Below are 19,649 nucleotides of genomic sequence, written 5' to 3'. Positions count from 1 at the left end.
ACTGAGGTAGTTACTTTCTGAGAGCACTAACAGGAGCCAGAGGACATGCTAAAGCAACCAAACTTTGCACCTCAGGCAGGTAAAGAGCTGCACCATAGAAGCTTCCCTATGTAATAGCTAGTATTTTTTAGCATACGTGTGTGTATATATATATATATATATATATATACACATATATATAAAAAGTGCAATCAGCCAAGCTAATAGGTAATGTGAAACAAAAAGCTGGCAAACACGGCTAGGGGATAGAGAAGTGTTTTTAGAAAAAACGTTTGTGTTTTTTTCATTCAGTAACTGTTGTCTCTACTCTTTCTTGGTGGCTGTGTAATTATAAGGGCTGAAGTGGAGAATATATAATTCCTATAGCAGGACTAAAAACAAATGCTTCCATATTATTTGCTTCCATATTATTTGTGTCTGTCAAATATATATAATATAAATATATATAATAATTATTTATAATATATATTTTATATATATATATAATATATATATTATCGAAATATATATATATATAATATAGCTAATAAACCAGACTGGATTTTACATAGTCACAATGTCCACTTCCTTTTCTGAATCCTGTCTGGAGGCCTCAGATCAAGCCCTAGTCTACTGTGTATGTAAAGACCTGTTTGCATACAAAGTATTTAAATGGACTTTATTTAAGATAATATTTGTATATTTTAAGACTATAACTTCTAGATCTAACATGTTCTTATTATGTAAATTTTGCTAATGTGTGGGGTCATTTATTTTCAGTATCTGTACAGAGTACATCTGTTGCAGTATGACAGGTAGCCTAATTGGAAGGTCTCAGTGTAAAGGTTTTAATTTCTGGAAAGCATCCTGTGAAATAATATGGGGCTATTTTGCACAAGTCATGTTCTGCCTTTTTTTTGTGTCCCCAAAGCTGGGTCAGGCAGCTGACTCTGAAAAGAATCTTTTTACACATATCAGAAGGGAAGTTTCTCCTGGAGATTAACTGGAAATCAAGTTATGTACAGCAGCAAAGTGAAATGTCTTCAGTAGACTTAACAGGGAGAGGCACAGCCATCATCCTAAAGGGTTAAGAATCAAAGAACTTGTCTTTATTGTGGCATTAATTCAAACATTGGCTAGTGCATGGCATCCTAACATAATTCCCAGGCATGAGTAGAGACTGCTCAGGCATGCCAGTGCTTTTTGGAATGAGTCTCCTGCTTGCCAAGGGGTAGCCAGAGCCAGCCCAGCTTTCCCTGATCCCTGGTTGTGCTGGGCTGCAGACCAAGTGGGGCAGTTGTGGTGGTGAATCGGTCCCTCTGCGTGCAATACCCCTGCTCATGGGCAAGTTGTAATTTGGCCTGCATGTAGGTAGCTTGAGTTAAATGCTCTTGACTATGGGTTCAAGAAGGCTCTTATTTTCTTATTTTCTTTGAGAGTTCTGATGATACTTGTTTTATTTCATTACGGAGAAAATAAGCAGTCTCTAGGCAGGGCAGACCGGTTTAAGGGGTTGCCTTAGTTCACCAAGTGATGTTCCTTAGCTGCTGGGGTTTGGCAGGTTGAGACTGAAAATTGAAGCTGCAAGCTTCAGATCAAGTCTAGACCATTCTCTGTGCTCTTTCTGCTGTACTTTCAAGTTTCTTTCTCTGGCCATGGGTTGTCATGGGCTCCTTGCAGGCCACAGGCATGCACTCCTGCAGAGGACTCTGCCTCCTTTCCTGCAGGAGGAGGACAGTGTGTAGCTTATCATTTATGTGAGCTGTCTCTAAACCACGTCCTCTTGGCTCTGTCTTGCACAGATCTTAGATGCTTGTTTTCAAAGAGATTGGAGGTTTTTGTTAGCTTAGGAGGTGGCTTCATTTTTTGCACCCTATGTCAAAGCTAAAAAAACTGCTTAGTAACAGCACAGTTTACCTTTGAAAATAGCTTTCACCGTCACTCAAGTTGTGATTGATGGGGGAAACCAGCTGTAACAAGTTATGCAAGGTGGCATATGCCTGAAGGAAGAGATGGGATGGTGTTTCTCCCTGAAAATAGTTAAGTCCTACAATTTAACAATTCAGAAAGTTCTTTTATCCTTTCCACCCCTCCACCCCCAGCTTCTCTCTGTCATCAAAGCTATTTCATTATTAATCCCAGTGCTGTCTCCCTGAGTTTCCTCCATGCACACCCATAGGGATGGGGGCTGGTTATAAAGAAGTGTGGAAAAAGGGAACATAACTCTCCAATTCCTTTATTTTCTTTGACTCAACTACTGCTCTTTAAAATTTGAATTAATCAAATCAGAGTCTCTCTGTACATACCCAGGAATGAGCGAAGTTTAATCTAGTTAAGTGTATTCTGTTCATCCACAAAAGTCCCTGTTTCAGGGCAAAGTGCATAGGGGAGGGCTTTCCAGAAGGTTTTAACATCTTGATGGACAGCTTTCTGCTGCCTTCATCTCTCCCAGCAGAAAGGGTGGCACATATGGCAAGGGCTGGTGGACAGATTGCATGGCAGAAAATATCCATGGCGGATAAGCAAATGTTTTACTCTTTCTTGCTCTTCTCTGCTCCATCAGTGAGAAGAAAGCCTCATTAATTGTCTCCTTTTCTTTTTGACTGTTGGGGTACTTTTTTCACTTCCACTGGATATAAAAGCCTGCCTGTTATAGCAGCAGTAGTTAAATACTGCTTTCCTTATTCTTTTTGTGCTAGGAAGGAAATTTGTTTTCAGGTCTGCTGGCAGGTAAGTCTGTTTTTCTTCGCTTCTATTTAATTATGTTTCTTTCAATTTACTTTTTCACTGCTGCAAAAATCCAGAAACTAGTTTAGGTACTTGGAGGTTTCTTGTAGGCTTTTTTAATACTCTTAAGCCTAAAAGTTGCAAACCTGCTTGATTGCCTAGAGTCCTGGGAGCATGTTGAACTCCCCAGGTGCTTGTCTTGTGTTTGGGGGTTCCTGGCATGGGGTGATTTTTGACACAAAGCAGGGTTAGCCCCCAGAAACAGGCACTACACTTTCCACTTAACAGAAAATTTAATGTACCTACAGAAAATAGATCTTCTTGCAAATTGTAAAGGGAGCTCCTACCTCTCTTATGAAACATGATGGCAGAGAAAGGCAAATACTTGAGCAACACTTTGATAGAGTGGGTAGCAGTGCCTGACGAAGAGAGGGTGCAAGTTCAAGTACTTTCGTGGGGTTTGTGCTTCCTGCAGACCAGGGCACCTAACTGGCCATCCAAACCTGGGTGGCTCTAATCTAGCTTGGTTTGTGTGTCATATTTCCTCCTTTTTCAGCATTACTCTTGTTCAGTAGGACTATGCAAAATTTAATCTGTAGATGCGTAGCTGTATCTTGGTTAAAGATTCATACTTGTCTCCTTTTCTTCTATTCCGAGATGATTTATTGGATGTAGCTCTGTATTTGCTATAAAGAATGGGTATTTCATTGCAGGAACCTCCATACAGTCACAGTCCTTATCTTTCCTGTCTCATTCGAGACCAATTTGACTAAAGTAAAGCTATTTTAATCTCCTGGTCCCAAAATAGAAGCCATTCCATTTGTGCCACAGAAGATGGCTGCAGCAGGATTTTTGCCTGTTTGAGCAAAACCTTCTGCTCACTTGTTTTATCTCTGGGCGCCGAGTCCCTCTTTCCTCCTGTCATCCCCTGATGTTGAGCATCTCTGGTTTTGGGAGGTGGGCGTCATCCGTCATCTCTCCTAAGGATGGTTAGTCTTGTGCTGCCCCTCAATTCCAGACATTCCTTTGCTCTCTGGTGTGCCAGTAACTGGGATCCCCTGGACCTCTGCAGGCAGCTGTGGGGCAGAGAGGGGAGCGCAGGCAGTGCTCCTGTGGTCCCCCTGCCTGGCGGTGTCTCATGCCCCTGTGCAGCAGGGACCTTTAACGTTGTGATGGTAATTAAAGCCCATAGCCCCCAGTTGCCACGGAAACGCAGCACTCCACAAATACAAAACACAACTTAGTCCTGTTAATTTTCCCAAATGCTCCTTATTTGTCAGATTTAAGTAGGGTTTCATGTCATGTCCTTGAAAAATACCGGACTGTGAAAATACCCAGCAAGGGAGTGCGTGTGCACTTTCTTTTTGAGGAATTGCATATAAAAACCCTCACCCCTGGGGCAGGGAAGGACAGTCGTCACCTGTGACCTGTTGCCTTTGCAGTGATGGTGCCACATCAACACCTGGTGTAGGGCTGACTCCTCGTCTGTGAGGGCATTCCTTTTATGGAACAAAAAGACTAGCACAGAGGCAAAAAATAATCTCTGGAGAGGTGGTTTTACTGCAAGCCCAGCATTGCCTGGTTGTGGTTCAGTGGAACAAAGTTGCCATTCAGGCACCATACTATTTAGTTTGAATACAAAAATTCCAATCATTTTGCTGAACAACTTAAAAACGTGGAAGAGGTTGCTCATCAGCACTAAAAATAGATGTGTTGGGTAATTGGCATATGGGGCTGCAGCAATAGCAAAAAGTGTCCCAGGCTAATTGCTGTGCCCTGTCCATCTCCTGTAGATTTTTGACTTGGAGCTGCCAGCTGTCATGCTTTGACAAATCTTTCATTTGCTTGCATTTTCAAAAGAGGAGGAATCTAACAGGATTATTGCCTCATGAACTGGGTTTTGGTGTTTCAAGGCAGTGCAGCCTTTGGATATCAGTATAATTAACATGGATATTGTAAAGTCAATACGTGTTGCTAGTACTGCTTCACTTGTTTGCTATATGACTTTTAATATTAAAGCAGAGATTGTATCTAATGAGCTAGGTCATGCTTACTGGGAGATGGGAAATAACACTTTTCCCCTATGGTGATGTTTGCTAGCTATTTATTCTCATTATGTTTTTTATTAATTTCTTCTGTCTTTTATTCTTTCACTTCAGCTAGGGGTCTGCTTTGAGAACAGTTAGAAGTCATCATCCTGATGCTGTAATTCCTTTGAAGAATACTGGACTGGGAACTAAGAACTAATGTTTAATTAATGTCATGATGTGGTTTTAAGCAATGGGTTTAACCACTGTCTAGTTTTTCTTTCCTGGGACTTATGTCAAACACTCCTGACTTCTCAGAGATCCTGCTCATAGCTGTGGCATTTGCATAAAGCACAGGGGAATTTCAGAATTATAAGACCCTTCCTATCAAGCTTAGGCAATCAGGGACTATTGTTCATGGAGAACAGATTGTGGAAATCTTGTGACATTTTAAAATTAAGCCAATCTTTCCTGAAATCCAGGGTGACGACAGTGCTGTTGTTCAGAGTTATTGATTGGTGTGTGTTTTGTATTACCCCTCAAGGTCAAATCTGCCTGGCCAGGACAGGACTGCCTGAATTTAGGGTCACATGAAATCTTCACCATAGCTGTTACAATTTTTTCCATATGCTCCCTTGCCACGCTGGAGAGGAATAAGGCATTCCTGTGATGCCAGCTGGCAGCAAAATTTTGGGATCTCATCTCCTCTGGGATGAAGAGAAGAAGCAACCAATACCAGTGGACAATTTTCCACTTGCAGTTGGTTTAAACTACACAGAAGAAATTAATCATTGATTTAGTGGTTAGATAGATTTAAGTGCAAATACATCCCTTTGGTTAGAGAGTTCTTAGGTGCAGAACTGAGATTTGCATCCCAGCCATTTTGGGATACAGAGAAAATGGAGTCCTCCAAAGGAACAGGGGTGTCATTCATCTTAGGGCATTCTTTTGACATTTGCTTTTGGTTGAGAAAATTGCATAGACAGTTGTAAATGAAATAAAAAATTGGGGTATATTAAAGGTAATTTTTAAACAGAGTAGTTGGTAAGATGGGTATTTTGCATAGTTGTTTACTTCTGGAATATACTTGGGTTTTTTGTAAAATTTTGAACAGTCAGTAAATGGGCTGTAAATCTCTAGGATTTTAATAAGATAATGTAGAAATAGATTGCTTAAATCTGTGAGAGCATTAATTGCAAAATACATGTTTACATTAACTTCAAACTGGAACTAGTGTTAACTATTTGTGACTTACATAAAGACAACCACAGTTAAAAGGTTAACTTACTGCTACAATTCCAGTTTGCTTGTGGTTTTCCTTTTTTTTTTTTTTTTTTTTTTTTTAATAGCACCCATTCGGAGAGAAGAAATAAATATTGTGAAATCTGATGTAGGTATAAAGCCTGACATGTAATGCTTTTGTAAAAATGTGTTGAGCTTCTCTAAAGAATGCTCATTGTATCAATAAATCAGAACTAGAGGCCTAAGGATAAGGCTGTCTTTTTCAGTCTAAAATCACTCTTGTGCACACTCCACTTAAAAAAACTAATAATTTGCACATAAAATTTGCAGTTGGGTGTCCAGTCTTGCCCAGTTCCCAAGTGGATTGTAATTTAAAACTGAAAGCAGGGCACCACCTGCACTATTTGACTGTTTTAATGAAGTCCTGGGAAAATTATTTTCTAGGGAATGACTTGAATAACAGGCCTGGCTGGCTCTTTTACCCACTTCGTATTTTTTATAATTCTGGTTATTTTTCCTGTTTGCAGCTTTCCTGGGCTGTTATCATCCTGTGGAGCTATGACAGGAGACATAGAAAATAATATAAGGGATGCAGAAAGAGGGTTGAAGTAGGGTATTATAAATGGCAGTGCTCTGGTATTGTGGATTTCAGGGATATAGTACTTTACATCAGGGAAATTTAGACCTGACCTGTCATCTCAGCTGTTGCTCAGACCACAGACTCTGTGTTTGTGAACTTTGTAAATAAACTGGTATTTTGCACTGGGAGCAGATGGTAAAATGTCTTTAGGTCAATAATTAGGCAGCCACAGTATATGATCAATAAAAATCCTCGTGATAGTTTCCTCGGTCATGGAATGGGCTTGCCCCAAGTACAGCACAGCAATGTGAAAATAAAGAAATCTTGATTTTTTTAAATTTTTTTTTTTCCCAGTGTGGTAGTGGTATCTATTTACTTATTTATTTTTGTTGGTTTAGGGGTTTTTTTTGGTGGTGGCATGTCGCAGCATGCTGTCACGGGGGCGTGCTGGGCAGCGAATGCAGGGGCAAGACCGTCCCCCTACGAGTTCTGCAATCCCAGTTATCAGCAGGTTCGGTGCAGGGACAGATAATGAAGACCTGGGTCTTGGGGTAAACCAGAGTGTATTTATTGGACGGACAAGATGGAGCCCCAAGATGAGACTCGGGACAGGAACGGAAGTTTTATACAGTAACTCAGGAGGAGGGGTGCAGGAACATTAACCAATGAGGGTAAAGCTGGGGAGTGGTCTAAGGTGGGACTAAACTATTATAAACCTATCAGGAGAGATAAGGGAGTGGAATAACACAAAGTAACAAATAGGGTGTCGAGTATAACAAAATAGGGAACACTCTGGAAGGAGGGGTAGGGATAGGGAGGATTGACAAGGAACATTCTGGAGAAAGGGGTGGGGAAAGGGAGGACTGACAACTTGGAATGGAGGGGGTTAGGGAAGACCTTGGGAAGATTGGCAGCTCAGAAGAGGAGGGGATTAAGGAGGAGAACAGGGGGCAAACATGAATTTTAAACAAAACACACTACAACAGTGGCAGTGAGATTTTTCTTTTCTTTTGAAACTTCATTCTGTAATCCACTATCTCTTTCTTCCACAGCTCTGCTGGCAGAGAGGTGGTGGAAGGGTGGTCATGTCAGCTGCAGAAGAGGTGGTGGACTTAGTTTATATGGCATTTATTGATGGTTTAAGTTACCAGGGCAGTGACAGCACTGAGGCAATGTCGGCTGCCACCAGGAACAGCCTGTCTCTGGCTCGGGGTAGCACCTCTCTAGCAAAGCACAGCCCAGGATGTTTGTCCCTGCACCAGCAGCATTCAGACCCTGGGATGGGCCAGCAATACGAACAGGAGTGTCTGCTCACCTCCTGCAGTGGTGGCCATAGAGTGACTGCCTGTGTCAAGCTCTTGTGATTACAGTAAATAGAGCCTGTCTCTGCGTATAACTTTCCTAAGAGAGAAGGCTTGTGATTATAGTTTTTTACGTGGTAGTGAATGCGTGGTTACTCAGTAACTTCTCTGGTTTTATGTTTTGTTCAAAATTTAAAGGAACTCATTACAATTTTTAACACAAAAAATGATTACTTACAACTTCCTAAAAGAGAGGTGCAGATTTCTTTGACCACAGCCAGTTATAAATGTCAAAATATCTCATGGGTATATGTACTCCATGACACTGATTCATGCTCTGTCACAGACTGCCACGTGAGTTACACAGACTTCAAGGGATAGAAATGCTAGAAGCCTTCAAGGAGGTCAGTTTGGGATGGTCACAGTCAGGAGTCTCCATTACAGTAGTGACAGAATGGTGTTGGTTTTTCCATAGCCTCAGTGATGGTCTTCAACATGCTCATGGTGGGATGGGGAGGGGCAAGTACCAATATCCACACTCCTCATGACCAGTGACAGGACTCAAGGAAACAGCATGAAGCTGGGCCAGGAGAGGTTTAGGTTGGATATCAGGAAAAAGTTTCTCACCCAGAGGATGGTTGAGCACTAGAATGGTATCCCCAGGGAAGTGGTCACAGCACCAAGGATTACAGAGTTCAAGAAGGGTTTGAGCAAATGCTCTCAGGCACATGGTTTGACTCTTGAGGTGTCCTGTGCGGGGCCAGGTGTTGAACTTGATGATCCTAATGGATCCCTTCCAACTCAGAATATTTTATGATTCTATGTATCAGGAATTTGTTCTTTCTTGAGTTTTGGTTGCTTGGAGAAGGAGGAAGAGTCCTGGTTGTAGTCAGTAGTAGGAACAGGTGTACAATTTGGGCAGCACACTTGTACAGTGACTTTTGCTGCCTGATCTGTGTGTCACTTTGCTCTGCAGGGCCTGTTGGTGTTGCAGGTACAATACAACTCATGCCATATATTCCTCCCCTGCCTTGACTGACAAAATAATTTGGTAAAGTCACAAATCAGTGCTGTGTTTTTCTAGAACATTTATCTGGTTTATTTTACATTACATAAAGACCAGCCATTAGATGGGTCTCATCCCTTCTGTGTTAATCCAGCAGCATGAATGCAGAGTGAGAGAGCTGTGGTTTGAACACAAGGGCCCCATGCACTGCTCTTATCTGCTCTCCAATCTTTGAGCTCTTACATAATATGTTTAAGACTGTTTTTTGACTAATCTCTTTTGGGGTCTCATTTTGTGTTCTTAGTCTCCAGCAACAAAGAACTGCTATGCTCTTCCCTTGTGAAATCCTTTCCAGAAGGTGCACATTATCTGCTACAAGACAGGGCAACGATGAGCATCAATTTCCATGGTAGAATAGAAGCGTGGATTACAAATTACTATTTAATCCTTTTTGCGTCAAAGGATATAATAATCCTTGTAAAATGTGCTCTAAGTCTTGTGCTTGGCTGTGTGAGGTTAAGGGGCAAAAATCAAAATAGGGAATCTCATAAAAAGTAAGACACAGGAAAATGTGTGCGTTCCACATTAAATTTCAGAGTATATGTTTAGAACTGCATTTCAACAGTCGGAAATAAAGATGATGAGCTGATACCTAGACTACTAGTTTTCATTTCTCTGTATCTTTTCTACTAGTCTGCTAGAAAACACTCTCTGTTGTGAGAGTTGCTTGCTGAATTGCAGTAAAGAATTTTGATACAAAGTAAGCATTGCTCTAATTTGATTTTTTTTTCTCCCCCCACAAGTAAGAACATTTACCAAAACTAACAAATATGGAGGTGTCTTAAGACTATGAGAGAATCTGTTTTATTTTCTAAATCATCATGCTGTGTGTGTCAGGTGTTGTGATTCTGTAAGGGAGAGAAGGATAAATAAGCTTGGGAGGGATAAGGATTTATTGTTTGAAGTTGCAGACTGATGGCTGCACAACTTCCTGCCCAAGCAGCTATTTTAAGAGGGGCAAAGTTTAATAAAATAAAAAGTTTAGAAAATAAATCCCATGGTGACTGACCTAGAGTTCTTTCTTGCCACACTGAGTGTGCTGTAACTTTTTTAGGTAAAAAGCAAGACAAGTAAGTTGTTTGAAACCAGTAGTTTCATATTATTAGTTTCTTCCATATCATTATTACTGGCCTCTGTACTAAATCAAATGGGTATACTGGATAGAATCTGTCCTTCTTACTGTGTAGCAATCCACATAGAAAACCTAGAAGTAGGTGATGATATATTTGCAGTATTACTAATGAAATGAACTGGGCTAAGCCGTTTGCTGTTATTTTCAGTGCAGTGTATTTAGAACATTACTAATAACCAAATATTCTGTATGGTCAAAATCCAAATAACAGAGTAGGACCAGATTAAAATTGTTATCTCATATTAAAGAACACAATTATTTGATCATATAACCATCACTCCACAATAGGGTATTTTTGTGCCAAATGCTAATTGCATGCTTCTAGTGTGACAATGCATAATGTGGTGTCCTTGCTGTCACAAAATGGTCATCTTGCGGGTGAAGACTGTGCACTGCACCAGCCCTTAGGACGCCATAAAATGTTTGTGTTGTAAAAGGATTCGTATTTGTAGAATTTTTGCTGTTCTTTTCTTTGACAAACTTAAAAAAACCCAGGAATATTCCCCTGATCTACCTTGGTCTTGGACATTTTGGTAAACCCAGATGTCAAATGCTTTAAAGACAACACCCATATTTCCTGCAAAATGAATAATTTGTATTTCTTTATTTGTTGCAGAAAATGACTGAAGAGCATATATAAGTCACCCTGGAAGAAGTTGCTTTGCTGTGAGCTTTACATGAGCATCCCCATCCTATGAGAAGGAAGAGGAAAAGGATCCATCAGCCTTCTTAGCTGTAAAATGGGGACTGCAGGTGATGACATGGCTGCAGTGGAGCAGAATGCCTCCTTGAACCCTCTGTGCTTTGAGTGTGGCCAGCAGCACTGGACAAGGGAGAACCATCTCTACAACTACCAGAACGAGGTGGATGATGACTTGGTCTGCCACATTTGCCTTCAGCCCTTGTTGCAGCCGTTGGACACTCCCTGTGGACACACTTTCTGCTACAAGTGCCTAAGGAACTTTCTGCAGGAGAAGGATTTCTGCCCACTGGATCGAAAAAGACTCCATTTTAAACTCTGCAAAAAATCCAGCATCCTTGTTCATAAACTGTTAGACAAGCTCTTTGTCTTGTGCCCCTTCTCTTCTGTGTGTCAGGAGGTGATGCAGCGATGTGACCTGGCGGCGCATCTTAAAAACAGGTGAGCGCTGCAGGTGCTCGTGTTGCGTTTTCCCTACACGCTTGTTTGTGGCCAGTTTGTGTAGCAGTACAAATTGTGGGCAGGAGAAGGGGAGAGAGTTGGTGGTGGCTTTTAAATTCACAGCAGAACTGTGAAGAAGACCCTAGGAAATGGTCAAGTCTGTAGCTGTGCACAGGCAATGCACTGGATTACCCTTCTTTTGTACATCACAACAGAAGATAGTGAAGACTACTTGGTGATAGCTATAGGGAAAATGACATGGATCATTAGAGGTCTGAAGAAAACTATTTATCAAGAAAAATACAATAGTGAGTGATTACAGTAGGAGAAAAAAGGTTGAGGGAGTGGAAAAACTAGAGATGTGCAAACTCTGTCTGCAGAGAGGAGAGAACTGGTGCAGTAGGAACAAAGAAGATTGAGTTCAGATTTTAGGGGAAAAAAGCTTTATAGTGGTCAGGCACTGGCATAGCTTGGTTAGGTGGTAGTTGTCCATTCCCCATTTTTAGAAGTGTTTTATGAACATGTTGAACTTTGATCAGGAATAGTTACATCAGAATTGATTCTGCTTTGAGGTAGGCAGATGGACATGGTATCTCTTAGGACTGATGGGCCTTCTCTGCCTGTCGCCCAGTCCAGGGACACTGGTGACCACCCAGACAGGTTTATTTGAGAGGTGTGTGGACCTACTCCATGGATTTGTTTCCAAGTCTTGGTCTTTGTCCATTTGGAGACTCTTGGAGTCTCTCTCTTCAGGTGGAGAATGATGTTGCAGAGGAGACTGGGAGTGTGTGTGTGGTGCGGATGTGCCTGCAGGCAAGTGCTCTGCAGAGAAGGGGAAAAGGACAGAGACCACCTGCCTTGGAAACTGTTTGCTCACATTCCTATTTCCAGTGTGCCCTCTTCAGTTTTCCACACATCCTGAAGGCTTCTGCGGATTCAGAGGTTGGGAGGACCCTGGGCATGCAGAAAATGCCACAGCCCTGTGGACTGTGGTGAGCGTGGAGCTGCCTGGCTGTTTTTTATTGTGGTAGTATGGTGTCCATGTCAGGGAGGTACAGGGACTAATTAGGAGCCTTTCTCTCTAGGTTTTTATCTTCTTTCTTTTTAAGTTCTCCACATGGCTTCCATGTTAGTTTAAGCACTTGCTTGTTTACTAGTGGCAAGTATTTTCTGATCTATATGATGACTTGGGGGTGGTGAGGAAGCCTAACTGTTTTGTGATTCTATTTTAATAAAAGGCAAAAATTAACTGATTAGATTTTAATAAAAGGCAAAATGCTAGCAAGACTACTGCTAAATATTTGATTCTTCTTCTGCTTTCCCAAGTCATATCCCTCACCTCTTTAGTCCTTTTTCCTTGGCTGACATAGTTTTGAATGATATTAGGGCTGTTTAGAACAGGGTCATGTAATTTACTTGTACATAGAACACTATGTATGTACTCTTTAAGTATACGTGAAATATCCATTTACTTAATGCACACGGTTATAATGGAATTCAAGTGAGCTGAGTCACAAACTTCTCCTGTTTGTCGGCTGGAAAAAGCTTTCAGTTGCAGAAGGCTGCTCATTTTCAATTCCTTCTGTTGTCCTGGTTATCTTGGCTGATGCACATTTTGAGTATATGGTGATTTACAGTTTTCAATTAAGTTTATTTGCAAACATCTGAACACCTATAAAATACCATTGCTGACATAAATGATGGCAGCAACTGCATAATTCTATAAGGATTAGTGAATCCAGTAAGCTTCTACTACTGATCATTACATTTAGGAAAGAAATAAAAAATTCAGTATTGTTGTAATTGTCGGCATTGATTAATATAAACCAGTCTCAACAAGCCTTTACATGAGGTGGTTTGTGTTTCTGAAGAAAGCTGTATGGTTGCTTAATTTTCACTGTCTAAAAACTTCACACTAGGGTTTTCCAGTGTTTTTTTATTGGCTTCATTTGAGCATAAAAGCTGGAAGAAAATGTCGTTGTATCCACCAGGTGCCTCAGAGTGTAGGGAGCATTACTGTAAGATGCTCCCACAAGGAGATGAGAGGCATCAAACACAAACCTGATTACTTCACAGTCACTGATTGCGCTCCGTGATACCTCATTGCACAAAGAAAATATTCTTGATTTCTCAAACTCTTGAGTTTCATTACATCACTTGCAAACTTGTTTTTAAAGTTAAACACAGTGCATGTAATATATGATTTAAAGGGCAGAACCATATGAGTCATGTACTGTTTTTCAGTCACTTGGTACAGAAAATTTGTTAGGGTTTAGTAAAGTAAGTGTCATTTTCATTCCCTGGAGTTGTTTAAGGAAAGACTGGATGTGGCACTCAATGCCATGGTCTAGTTGATATAGTGATGTTTTGTCATGGATTGGACTCTATGGTCTCAAAGGTTTTTTCCAACCTAGTTAATGCTGTATTTCTGTGATTTCTAGATATCAAAGGTATATTTATGAGAAGAAAATCTGACAAAAAGTTAATGACATTTTCTGTGTATGATTTTAATTGAGGTAATTCTTATGGATTATTCAGAAGTGAAAGAAGTCTATTGTACAAAATCATATTGTGAAATTCTTACAACTTTATAATGAGAGGGTTGAGTATTGTGTTTAGTGCTTTTTAGTTGGGTTTTAGCTGTCACCTCCTGTATTTCCCTATGGTAGCTTAGAGTTACCAGTTTGGATGGAGACATTTTTCCAACTGGGTAACATTGCAGGTAATTTTATGTCAAATTAAGTTTGACCTTTATGTAGGGTTGCATTTTTTGGAATTGAAGAAACAATTGAGCTATTCACTGGGTGTCACTTAGCATGCTTAATATATGGATTTAGAGTAACAAAATCCATGGGAAGACAAGTTGTAAAGATACAGAACTTTGTCATTCAAAATCATGGCAATGCCAGTTAGTTTGGTTTTTATGTCAGTGCTGGTGAGCCCTGTTCTTCCTACCCTCTCCCATTTTAGCTGCAGGTACTGTCCCTGCCTGGCACTTCGGAACACCAGAAGTGAAGAGGATCTGTGGGATTTAACCCTCTTTTGAATAAGTGGATAGGCAATAGATTCATAGTTTTTACATGCCATATGGACTCTAGCCATTGCTGGAAAGGTAAACAATCTCTCTGTGGTTGTTCTCTGCTCTGAAGCCACTTGCCTCCTTGTAAGCTTCTCACATTGTTGGGTAGGAGAGGGAAGTATTCAAAAAAGCACTCTTATTTTTCCTTAGTCTTCTCTGATTCCCAAACCTAGATAACTCCTGGTGCCCCATTTCCCCCACTTGCATATTTTTTTCCTTTCTTTTTTTTTTTTTTTTCCCTGTCAAAAGAGAAACTAAGACCCAGACACTTAACTTTCCTACACCAGGAAAGCTACACCAGGTTTTACTTTAAATTGTAGCTGTAAATCTTGCCAGAATTACTGCTTAAGGTCACTTTGCTGGCAAAGTTTTATGAGCAATAGCAAAGGCACTTGGGTTGCTTCTTTGCTTAAATACAGGTCCTGCTTGGAAAATGATTTAGTGCAACTGGTTTGAGGTTATTTTGTGTGTTTGCTTTTATCAAAACCACTGGACTGGGCAGAAGCTGATGGCATATGTTACAATGAATTCTTTCTTTTCAGTAGTCAGTGAGCAAATGTGTTTTTCAAGCTCCTACTGTTATTCCACAGAAATACCCTGTAAACTACATCTTAATTTTGTATGAAAGCTCTTTTTATCAGCAGAGAGGGATTGCTGCTAGTGTTCCAAGAAGTCAGCTTTTAAATGAGAAAGCCAGCAGACTTGGCTGTAAAAAAAAAAAAAAAAAAAAACAAAAAAAACAACAAAAACCCACCAGACAAAAAGACCCATTTTTCTTCTCTGTCTGATAAGAATTAAGAGAAATTGAAGGTAAAAGCTATACTTTGTCACTGTCCAGAACTGAGCAGAAGCTGGTACTGAAGAGGGTTGAGGAAGAAGCTGAATATAAGCAGAAGCTAATTTCACATCCCTAGAATAACTGTCCTTCAGTCTTCCCATTAAGTAAGATCACGCTGTTGCTTTAGCTGGGTAGTTTTACTATCATGGAATAGTTTGAGTTGGAATCTTACTCTTGAGCATCTTGATTCATGAAGGAAATTAAAGAATTTCTAAAAATTTTTACAACAGTCCTCCCTTTGTTTTTGCTCCTAGACAAGATGTTCTGGCTTTATTGGTAGGTATGAAATACCGTTTCTCTAAGTTTGAATTCAACCCTTATTTATGCAATTTGTTTTATGAGAATGTTTTTATGAGTAAAGGAGTCCAATATTCAAAGCTTGTTTTGATCACAAGATGCCCATCTGTGTCCATAACGTGTTACAAGGTTTAGTCCAAAATGCTCTTTATCCCAGATATTTGGTGTTAGTGAAAGTGTGCACCTCTGGAGATTTATTGGCACTTAACTGTTACAACTGCTATATGGTTTTGCTGTTTGTGAATAATACTTTCTTACTGCCAACAAAAATCTTTTTATGTTGCAAGTGGGAAAAAAAAAAAAATCTCCATATAGATGTGCTTGAATACCAATACAGGGCTTTGCTGATTGGAAGGTGGCATGCTGTGTTTAAAGACCTAGGAACTGGCATCCCATGAATTAATGTCTCCACTAGACTGCTACTTTCCTGGCAATGCAGTTGCACTGTACTAGACTGAAATTCAGAGTCTATTACAATTACTGGTTAATTTGGGTAAGAATCTGTGGTGTTTTGGCCTTTTTTTGCCTCATACAATGCTGCACAAAAAGGATTCCACTGAACTGAGTAGGTGTGCTCAGGAGGCTGTTTAGATTTCTTGGTACTAGCTTTTGAAATTATAATTAAATATCATTGGCCAAAATAAACCTCAAATCTATTTATATTTTGTGTGATGACTTTCATCAGCTGCCAGGTAATGATGGGAGAATGTGCTGTGTGAGGGAGGGTGGAGGAGGACCTGGCTGTGGTTTAGGAGGCTTTGACAGAAATAGGATACTTCCAGGGATGAGTTTTGTGCTGTCCTGGTTTGACACATCTTAAAAAAACCCAAAACTCTAAGGTGTGCTTTTCTCTACCTCGAGCAGGTCCTTTGGGCTCCTCAGGCCTTGTGAGATGGCTGAGTCAGAGTCAACAACAGTGCAGTGGTTTGCAGGAGGTATCTAAGGAAGTGTCTGGCTCACAGAAGCAGTCCAGTAAGGCTGAACTCTGCTGTCAGGCTCAGAGGGATTGAGGCGTGGTTCTCTGACAGTGTTGGTTTTGAACTGTTCATTTACTTCTTTGCTGAGAAATCACCACTTCTATAGCACAGCAGTTCAGGGACAGCAAGGACACGCAGCTTGGGGTGGTTTTGTTCTAAATTCTGGTGAATCAGTGTGGGAGAGCTTGTCTGTCAGAGCTCCCAGCAGACAAAAGGTTTTCTCTGCAAGAGCATTTACCCCTTGCTGTGTTGCTGCAGAAGTGAGTGATGTTGGAGATGGTTCCTTTTTTTTTGCCCTGTTGCCAGCACTAACATTTGAGGGACCATGAGGCTAACCCATCAAGTTAAAATATGTTAGAAATACTGAGGGAAGTGATAGCATCTTTCCTTTTCTTGGTCTATTGGGGCTGTTGTTTTGAGGTTTGCACTGTGAAACGATCAGTGATAGAAATTTCCTGCTGATTTTCACATGTAATTGTGTGTCTCTGGCCACCAGACAGATATATTGGCTGATCTGTCCCTATACCAGTGATTTTCTGTAGTAAATACTGTCTGGGCAAAGCCAAGAAATAGGGTTATGCTCCATCATTAAAATAAGATAAACATTTTCACAAAGCAAAACCTTTCAAATAATTTTCATCTTTCCCACTTACACTTTCTTAACTTTGAAGAACAAAATGATCAGCAGTTTCTTTGGGAAAAGCCCCAAGGAATTATTTCTGAAATGCATCGTGTCATAATATGAACTGTCTCTAATGTATGTTTTTATGCATATTTCAGAGCATATTTGGGTTACCTTTTCTACTCTTCTGAACATGGAGAACACAAAGGGAGACATGAGACAAGGGGAGAACACATAGAGAACTCCTCTGGGAGGCCTTATAGCCTTTAGATACCTTTAGATACCTTTCAGTATCTAAAAGACATATAAGAGCTGGAGAGGGATTTTTTTGTAAGGGCATGTAGTGATAAGTTAAGGGGAATGGCTTTAAACAGAAAAAGGGTAGATTTAAGTTAAATAATAGGATGAAATTCTGTACTGTAGGGGTGGTGAGGCACTGGAAGAAGTTTCCTGGAAAAGCTGTGGATGCCCCGTCACTGAAACTGTTCAAGGCCGGGCAGGATGGGGCCCCAAGCAACCTGGTCTAGTAGAAGGTGTTCCTGCCCATGGCATGGAGGTTTAAACTAGATGGTCGCTAAAATCCATTCCAGCCACAGCCACTCTATCCTTCTATGTATATCATTAAAAAAAAAAAAAAAGGTATTTTCATATATATATCTATATCTAATATTATGTATGTATAACATGGGTGGGGGTCACAAAAGCTTTATCAATGTTCTTTGGATCTGAAAACTTTGTAAGCAGGTTGTCTTCAAAATCCGTGCTGAAACAGTCTAACCATATAATTGCCAGATTCTGCTTTAATAACTTAGGATGTCATTAGGCTTCTGCTGACTTTTACTCTGTTAACACTTTTCTTCTCTTGCAAGAATAAATAATTACTTCTTTTTTTATAACAATTTGACAGGTTCCCAAACACTGAATCCTTTCAGGAATGTGGTTCCTTTTTTTCTGATACTGCTACAGTATGAGCATTTTGGGGTGGTCAGCAGCTTCAAAAGCAGGAACTTTAAGGACATCAAATACTGTAAGAAGTGATTTATCAGACACTGGTAAAACTGTCACAGAGGTAGATGTAAGATTGATGTCCACATCTAATTATGTGCATATAAGTGCAAGACGATTCAATAAATGAAGGCTTTCTATAAATTTGCAACATTGTGGCCCTTTTTTTGCAATGATCTATTGTAGACTTTTAAACATAAGCAAAAAAAATACTGCTTTAAGAGTAATGGAAACTTTAAAAACTGAGTTTGTAATGAAAAGCATCAAATACTGTTACATAAGGGAAACAAAAATTGCACCTCCTATGTTAAGTCAGAAAGAAAAAACAGGAGACAGGAGGGAGATGAGAACACCTTCTATTGGCCCAAGAGACAAGTGATGAACAGAGTTGTTACTTTTGCTAAACCTCTCATACAGACTTCTGGAGAAGCAGAATTTTATTTCAGTATTTTAACACTTAGATTGCAATATGGGGAAATTTTTCATCTCTTTCCTCCTTTGAATAAGCCCAGGAAAATATAGTGCTTACTTCTTTTGGCTTACTAAGGTGAAAGGAGATGGTTTCAGTAGGTCTCCAGTTGTGTCTTGGAACAGGGCTTCTCTTATGCAGATTTTTTTTGCCATCTTTCCAGCAGGTTATCTTCCAGAAACTGAAATGTACAGAATCCACCTTCTAGTGGAAGGTATCCTTGTCCATGGCAAAGGGGTTAGAACTAGATGATCTTTAAGGCCCTTTCCAAAACCATTCTGTGATAACAAAATAAGTCCACATTCAAAAGGTGTTACGGCACATTGAGTTCATGGCCAAAAAACTACCTAGTAGAAGTTTTGTGAAGAAAGCAGTATTGGGGTTTTGTCCACTAAAATGTATTTTGGCCTTAAAATTCAATGCGTTTAATATTTTTTAATGCTGTGTTTAAAGCTATGGCTTTGAAGAAGACTGATTTAACTCAATGAAATACTTGGGCATTTTGTGCTACAAACAGGGCTGCAGGCTTGAAGCATGATATCAGTGTTGCCTTTACAGGTGTCCTGGGGCTTCTCATCGGAGAGTTGCTCTGGAGAGAAGGAAAACGAGCAAGCTGCAAGCAGAAGCAGAGGGCGAGAGTGGTCTCGGCGGGCAGGAGCAGCCCAGCAGTTTATCTCCGGATGCTGATCAGGGAATAGTGCCAGCTGAGCCAAGCTTTACCTCGCCCGCCCTGCCCGCGTGGACAGACGAGCCTGGCATCGACAATCCGCCTTTCGAGGAGAACACAGTAGCAGACAGTATGTCATCACTTATCTTCTCAAGTCTCTTTTATCAGATGTGGAAACATTTGTGGTGTCAGAGCTTGTCTCTTACCTACTGTGAATGTGCATCTTCGTCTGTGGCTCTTTTCTTTTGCAGTTTCTGGAGAAATATTAGTGGATTTTGATTATGTGCAAGTTTACAACTGAGATAGTCTCAGGAAGGGAAGAAATATCTCAGAGTGTGTGCCGGCTAATGTGGTACTATATCATCATTTATTGTGTCATGGTGTAGTAGTTCATGTTAATTTGCTAGTGGGACTGGCCTCACAAGTGAGATGGAAGGAGTGTAGTTTCTGTAAAATTACAAAAGTTGTTCTCTAAGATGAGATTTGTTTTTCCCTGTTCA

At 40.3% G+C, this 19,649-nt stretch overlaps 1 protein-coding gene across 2 annotated transcripts in view; it reads left to right on the top strand.

The window, feature by feature from the left end:
• LNX2 (ligand of numb-protein X 2) overlaps window positions 1-19,649 on the top strand; it is a 60,286-nt gene that overhangs the window by 22,761 nt on the left and 17,876 nt on the right. For both annotated transcript variants that reach the window (XM_053971524.1, XM_053971525.1), the window contains exons 2-3: window positions 10,671-11,195; window positions 19,041-19,279. In XM_053971524.1, the coding sequence (XP_053827499.1) occupies window positions 10,795-11,195; window positions 19,041-19,279 (640 nt within the window). In that variant the 5' untranslated portion in view covers window positions 10,671-10,794. The remainder of the gene's footprint in view (window positions 1-10,670; window positions 11,196-19,040; window positions 19,280-19,649) is intronic.

The sequence above is a fragment of the Vidua macroura genome, chromosome 2, assembly GCF_024509145.1.
Source record: "Vidua macroura isolate BioBank_ID:100142 chromosome 2, ASM2450914v1, whole genome shotgun sequence".
Taxonomy (NCBI): domain Eukaryota; kingdom Metazoa; phylum Chordata; class Aves; order Passeriformes; family Viduidae; genus Vidua; species Vidua macroura.
The sequence above is the reverse complement of the archived record's forward strand: the minus strand, read 5'-3'. Positions and strand labels throughout refer to the sequence as shown.